This window comes from Lates calcarifer, linkage group LG17 (genome assembly GCF_001640805.2).
Source record: "Lates calcarifer isolate ASB-BC8 linkage group LG17, TLL_Latcal_v3, whole genome shotgun sequence".
Lineage (NCBI taxonomy): Eukaryota > Metazoa > Chordata > Actinopteri > Centropomidae > Lates > Lates calcarifer.
Window position 1 is genome coordinate 4,591,354 of NC_066849.1, and position 7,727 is coordinate 4,599,080.

At 39.1% G+C, this 7,727-nt stretch overlaps 1 protein-coding gene across 8 annotated transcripts in view; it reads left to right on the forward strand.

Moving 5' to 3' along the window:
• Positions 1–6,945, forward strand: part of lpp (LIM domain containing preferred translocation partner in lipoma) — a 135,709-nt gene extending 128,764 nt beyond the window's left edge. For 7 of the 8 annotated variants that reach the window (XM_018669890.2, XM_018669887.2, XM_018669886.2 and 4 more), the window contains 2 exons: positions 193–313; positions 1,706–6,945. In XM_018669890.2, the coding sequence (XP_018525406.1) occupies positions 193–313; positions 1,706–1,834 (250 nt within the window). In that variant the 3' untranslated portion in view covers positions 1,835–6,945. Of the gene's footprint in view, positions 1–192; positions 314–1,705 lie in introns of those variants that run through there. The other variant, XR_001960267.2, reaches the window with a different exon arrangement.
• The last annotated feature ends 782 nt before the right edge of the window (positions 6,946–7,727 follow it).

Consider the following 7,727-nt stretch of genomic DNA (forward strand, 5'->3'; position numbering starts at 1 on the left):
GACAGATTAATCTGAAATTATAATGATGGTTAGTTGCAGCCTTGTTTCTGTGCAAAACAGTGAATGAAGAGAGTTCACTAAACTTCTCACAAATGTTGTGTGTTTCAAATTGTGTCACTGATGGTCACGTTATGTCACAATATTTCTCATTGTTCTGAACTAATTCCTGTTGCTCGTGGTTCTGCCTCACAGGAAGTTTGCTCCACGCTGCTGTGTGTGCTCTGAGCCTATAATGCCAGCGCCGGGCCAAGAGGAGACTGTCCGCATTGTGGCCCTGGACCGTGACTTCCATGTGCAGTGTTACCGTTGTGAGGTATGTGGTCTATGTGTTTATCTCTCCTGGTATTTGAGCTCCCCATAATTAGCAGCGGCCATTATGTACCATGTTGCACAGTTGCCAGGGACAGTCATTATGGCATGAAGGTGTAAGCCGTAATGTACATGCCCGTCCCGCGAATCACCTTTTCAGCGAGATGAGTGAATCATTCCTCTCTTACCTGCCTCAAAATAGCTTTCCATCTCTCATCTCCAAAGTTCATGCACTTACATAGTAACCAATCAGTCAGCTGCCACTCACTGACTGATAAGCTGCACTGAGACATTACGTGCCTGGCTAAAAGAGAAATAACACGTCACACTGTCAAAGACCATGCCAGGGTGAGAACACAGAGCGTTTGGCAGACATAAAGGTCAAATGAAAGCAAAGCAGATTAGTTCAGCTGAAGGGGCTCAACAAGAGAAGAATTTTGTCACCAGGGAGACATGAGTAGATGGAGTTGTAATTCTGTGTTTGTGTGTGTATGAGTATGTGTGTGTGAGAGAGGGAGAGATGTCGACAGTGCAACCCAGTGTCACAGAGAATGAGAAAATAATCCCAGAGTAATGTGTGTATGTGTATTTGTGTGTGTGAAACAGAAAAGTGCACCAAGCACCAAAACAAGACCAGAAAATGACGAAGGTTTTACAATACACCTGTAAAACCTGTTCAGGGTGCTACAGGTGCTAGATAAATCAAGAAACTGAAGGTAGGAGTTAAACAAAAGAACTACACTCTGTGCTTTTATTGAGCTAGGTTTCAATGTAACTGAGACCTTCATCAGGCATTGACAAGTTACCACCACAGAGCAAAACAAGACACAAACATCATCTCTCCGGTATTAGTGATCTTCATGACTGAGAGTCAATCTGCTCCCAGACTGGATCAATCAGAGCAGATCTGGAGTCTGATATTTGCCTTAGAAACGACTACACTGCTTACTAGCAATAGGCCAGCGTTTATATTAATACCAGTCACTGGGAAATGAACAAAAACAAAAGAAAGAAAGACAAATAGGCAATGAATCAACAGATCATTCCTGATCAGTTCCTGGCAGCGGCAAGACTTGTTTGTTCCAACTATAAACACTTCCAGAGAAAAAAAAAATTTAGGATCAAAATTTAAGTTTAAGAACGGAGACTTGTCTGACTGTTACCCAGTATTAACCAGTTGTTGCCCTTTTCAGACTCACCAGCTCATGGAAAACCAAAATAGTGGCTTTGCTTCAGGGAGTCTCCTGTAACTTGACACAGGCTGATAGTTTTTAAACAGCAGCGAATGTCTCATTTAGGGCGTGAGCACAGCGAGTGTATGAAAGTGTGTGATCGGTGAGCATGGCTAATGGCTCTGTTTGTGTTTGTGGACTAACAGAGTATCTGTGTCGTGCAGGACTGTGGCTCTCTGCTCTCAGAGGGGGATAACCAGGGCTGCTACCCTCTGGACGGACACGTCCTCTGCAAAAACTGTAACACCAGCCGCATCCAGGCCCTCACCGCCAAGGCCACCACTGACCTCTGAACAGCCCACTGCCCGGTCACCTCCACTGTGATAACCCAGTGCTCTCTCTCTCTCTCTCTCTCTCTCTCTCTCTCTCTCTCACTCTCTCTCTCTCTCTCTCACTCACTCTCTCTCACTCTCACTCGCTCTCTCTCTCTCTCTCCCTCTCTCTAGCTCTCTCTCTCTCTCTCTCCCTCTCCCTCTTTCATTCTCTCTCTCACAGACATACCCATCCACAGACGCTTGCATTCCTCAGCGTTCACATATATATCCGTCTATATATATTCACCTTCAGTAAGCAATAGCATCACACATTCACCTGCATATATTATCTATTGACTCGGTACAATCACAGCAGAAAAGATTGTGTTTTTAACTGTGTTTTTGTTCAAGGACTAGTTTGACATTTTGGGAAATATGTTTACACACTGCCTTGCTGAGAGTCAGATGTTCAGTCTTCCCATCCAACTCTCAAAGCAAAAGCAAATAAGCATTTTCCCACAATGTCAAACTATTGCTTAAAATCACTCCAAATCCATCAGTATACATCATCACTCAGTGTTATTGTCTCATATCATAATTATCTCCACCCTGTATCTTTCAGCCATGGTGCACATCCATGCGTGTATGCATGCAAGCCCAAATTTTCCTTGCAGACTGGCTCTTGTGATCTAAAATGGAGTCTGACTCCAGCAGAACATGCTAAATATTTGACACATCTGCCCTGCAGGTGAAGACGTCGTGGATGGATGTGGATGGATGTGTTTAGGACCGTAGCTTTAGCAATATTTAGAAAAACCGTGAGCGTACAATAAATCGTTTAGAACATTTTCAGTTCATTCTTTAATCTTTACTACAGTGCAAATCCACTGACAGTACACAAAGAGGGATACAATTACACACTGAAGCTTATTATTACAAAACAGTTCTGTTTTGTAATAGTTCTGTTTTGAACACCAAAGAATTGAATTTAAACTGCCATATTTCCTGTGTACTGATTTTGTATGCAACTATTACCTTCAGTGTGTTGATTGGGACCACAGGAATCACAGGACCACATAACAGTCATTTTCAGTGTCAAGAACTAATTTTGCAATAGACAGCTGTTGAATGCAATTCCCCTTTTTGACACAATAAATTTTTTTGTAATATCCTATAGAATTTGCTTTGATGTATATCATTAGATTATTTTCTGTTAGCCTGAACAGTACAATCATGACATTACATTCATATAAATATGACCTTATATTTGAGTTTAATTCTTAAAATTTTTGAGCAGATGGAAATCCTTATTTACCGTTAAATCAGTGATTGTACTGTGAGCAGTCTGGCAGGGATGACAAATATGACATGGCTATGCAATTTTTAATGTTAATTGCATTGACACTTTACAAGAAATTTTATGAATAAGGAAATATTTTACCTGTACAGATTCAAGCATAAGTGTCCTTATAGTAATCCTTTAATCAAAACTATGCTGTTGGTACTATGTGACTTTGTGTGTCACTGTGCTATATGTCAGTATTGATTGTTCCACTGACACTCGTCTTTTATATTTAGTGTTGGGTTGTTGTTTTTTTTTTTGACGGCGAAGAAGGGACCTTGAGAGTTTCCCAAACACAACTGATTTTTTTAATTTTTTCCATTAAGGGTGACGGACCAGTAGTTTCACTGATTGATTTTATAGTTACTCCAATATAATTACTGCAGCAGGAAGACATTTGATAATGGTGAGTTAAATGTACTCTGTGGAGTTTTTGACCATTAAGTAGCACAGTGCAACAATGTTTATATGAGCTCGTTCCTTTTTTGTTTGAATCTTGTCATCCATGGTACCTTTGCGTACCAGTGTAAGAAAGTGATCTGTAGCAAAATGACTACAAAGAGACACAAAACAACAACAAAATTCAACAAGAACAACTACAAAGAGACAAAAAAATTATTTCAAAGAGGAGCAAAATGACCTCAAGAGATACGCAAAACAAGTACAGAGCAATATGAAATAACTAAAAATCACAACTACAAAATTAAAGAAACAACTACAAAGAGACACAAAATGATCACAAAGACACACAAAACAACAACAAAATTCAACCAGAACAACTACAAAGAGACAAAAAAATTATTACAAAGAGACACAAAATGACCACAAAGACACACAAAACAACAACAAATCTTAAACAAAACAACCACAAAATGAATAACAACTGCAAATAGATGTAAAATGACTTATAAAGAGGTTTTGTGCCTCTTTCAGTATATGAGAGGGAGGTGGGGATCCTTTAAAATGACGAAGGGTCCATTGTTCATAACTACAGTTATCACCGAGCATGTTGGTGATGAGATACACATTTTTTGCAACTGGTGGTTGATTCCACTGATTGACCAATGGCGCCAGTGATAAAGAAGTGTGGCGATTCACCTGTAAAAGCCATGAACAACTACACACTTGTGAAATGGATGTAAACATTGCTCAATATAGAACATTCAAACAATTTTGTGAATTCAAAATGTTTTATGAAAATGGAAATGACTTCAACATGTTTGTTGGACCTCAAGTATACACATGATGCATTTTGGTGAGAAACAGTGACTGTAAACATAACTTAAACTTGTTAACAAGAAAACTCCACAGGGTAACTTTAAACAACAAAGCCAATGTAATTCATAAGTACTGGTTTGCTAATTCATTATTTGGATTGGTTTTCAGTCAACCACATCATATTTCCCAAGCCCCAATCACAGATGTCTTGTGCATGTGGATTTATATGTTATTAACATTATAATTATACTTTTCAGAGGATTCTCGTTACTTTTTCTTGCTGTTTTCCTCACTCATTAAGTAGTTTTGTCTAGTGCCATTTGGATATGAGAAAGTGACAAACAAACAAAAGAAAATCCATATATATTGTATCTCTTGTAATCAGCATCTGGTTACGGCAGACTTGGATCAATTTGACTGTAGCAATGTTTTCACCAGGGTAACACATTGTAAATAACTGTGCTAATAAGGTCATTAATAAATCAACAGTGACTGGTAATTTCACAGTAATCAGGCCTTTGCTACCACATGTTGTCTGCATAAAAAGAGGGAAAACTATGGACCATTTAAAATATAAAGGAGTATTTAACGTTCCCTAAAAACAGTAAAAACTGTGTTGGAGCTGAAGGTGAGAGGGTGGCACAGTGGTTGGAAACTTTATTTGGTTAGCAGACATATGTACAGACAGAACCAGCCTTACATGCCTCGAGCAGGAAGCTAGTGAAGGCTGGTCGACGAGAAGGTTAGGCAACCTAAACTCTATATCCTGAGGAATTTTTTCATCAATATTCGAAGTGCACATTTAGCCAGATCCAAGTTCATCGGTCACATCGAAATCCAAAAGACAACAAGACTTTTACAGCTTAAGAAAATCATATCAGATGAGTGCAATGCCTGGGAAAGAAATTGTAATGTGTCTCAAAGACATGTTAGTGTATAAACAGTGTCAAAAACGCAAGCTAGCTAGACTATTTATAGCCATCTTGAGCATCCTTTATAGTTTTAGTATTAATCTAAGTCTGTGTTTCTTTCCTCTACTTTGAAAAGATACATTCCCAAAAACAATATTATGTTCATACTTATAATACCATATGACGCTTGACTGTTAGACATCCGATTACCATTGGTTGTTAGGCAACAGAGGACAAAAAATACACACTGCATATATCACTATGTCACTTGTGTTGCTAGGTTTCAACTCACAGAGATGTTGCTGGGGATCCTAAGTCACCATCTCATGCTGGCAGTCTGTTAAAGGTCGATAGAGAGCCCTCTGACCCGCTCGGACAATTAGAGAGCAGTGTTAAATATGTGAGTAGAGTTTTACATCTGGTGATGAAAACACAAATGAATCAAGAGAGAGAGAACAATCTTTCATCCCTGTTTTCAATGAACAAAAAAAAGTAAAGCGATGCCAGAAATGTTTACAGCATATGGTCAAACCTTGTGCATGTTTGAGAAGAAATGCCGGTATTATATGCCAGAAGCCGTGTTATTGTGTTATAACTTTTAAGATCTTTTACCATCACACAGGATTTGAGATAATTTAAAGTTACACTAATTAATATTTTCATATTAACAATGGATTAAATAACTAAGTGTAATGTGAAAAGTGTCGCTCCTGGTGATGATTCCACAATTTCACTAAACATCTTTCAGCTTATTGTTTTTACTTTGTGCACCTTAACTGTTTTGGTTCACACGAACCAATAGAATTATTCTTGTTTTCACTCACAGAGCTGCAGTAGCTATGGTTCCCCATGCCAACAGTACAAGATGACAATATGTCAGTATTGCGTTCCCAGCTTGTTGCAGGTTAAAGGCAGATATTTTAACACAGATTAGATGGCAAGCACCTTTTAAATTAAGAGCGCCAAGCTGCACAGTACACGGTAAAGAAATTCTATAAAACCTGATGAATGTCTTTTGCAGATATTTTGTTCAGTATTTTATTACTGGCTTATTAGCACATTTTTTCACAACACGTACCCTGGCCTGGTCCATCAGTACAGAGTTTAATCTCTGCTGTAAGTTGTGCCATTAAAGCTGTGTCTCCTGATCGTGGTATTCATATGGACAGTCAGTGAACACATCACACATCTTTGTGGGAGCCATTCTGACGTGAATCTTCTCAAAAAAGTTTGATGCTACAAGTATAAAGAAAAGACCATTTAATGATTTTTTAAAAATGTTTTCAGTGTATTTGTGTTGTCTACTGTCTTTGTTCTGCCCATGTTTGTTAAAGTGCCTTTGGCTGAACAGTATTGAATCACTATACTGTTGCTGTGTGTTACATATTTTGCCGTGCCTCGCTCAAAGGTTTTGCCTTGTTTACTTGTCTTTGCCAAAGTAAATAAACAGGATCCCTTTTTTTGGGCCAACTCTAAATCCATACAATAGCTGTTTCCATCATGTATGGTGTTTAAGGCTTCAGCAGCAGAGTCTTAAATGGTGAAACAAGTGTGGAATTTGCCTTAGAGAGCTTGACCCTCTGTTGTTAAAGTTAAGCATCTCATCTGTTCTTGATCATTGGAAGGGGCATGAAGTCAACTGTTGTTTCTTCTTCTTCAATAAAAGCTTTGCAATAGCAGTGTGTCTCTGCATCTCTGTTTCCTTTTAGTCTTTTGCAGTATTTTGTCGGATTACGTGAGAAAATATTAAAATCTCAGTTTGATTCAGGCAAAGCCCCCATCCCCCCTGTCGCTGGTTAAACGCTTGCCCTTTCGCTCCTGGTCCACTGGATCGGCCAGGTAATGAGCTCTTTCTCTCCGTCTTCTCCTCATGCTCCGCTGAAACCTCACAGTGACCTCCTGAGCAGCATACCTGCAGATGAAAGCGATTTATTCCCAACAAGTATAACCCAGGGCTACTTCACTCTCTTCAAGAGTCATTTAAAAGCCCTTCAGTGGCAGCAAATGCCCCGTGCTTACACAGCTCCGATTCATTTCCTCCTGTCTCATGCCGCAGCTCCCCAACTGCTCTTTAGACGAATTGGAATCATCTGCTTAATAGAAATCCTACACTTGCAATAGTCTTTTGAGTGTACATCTGGGACAACGGTTTAATTACACAGAGATACAGTGTGCACTCTCCTCTTTTTTTTTCTTTTCTCTCTTTTTTTTTTTGTGGCCACGATCAGCAAATGCACTCAACTATGAAGTATGCTTACTGCTGGGATCAGCTTGATGGAGTTGTTAGAATAATTTAAAGACCTCCTGAAAGACTTCTTTTTTTTTTTACTGTCGCCTTTCCAAGACCCGCTTGATTTAATCCTTTCCATTTGTCATCTTTACTTGTGTGTCACATATCAGCAGTAAGTCACTGAGCATTTCATTTCCTTCCTGCAGATTGCTAAATTGAAACAGCAATCTG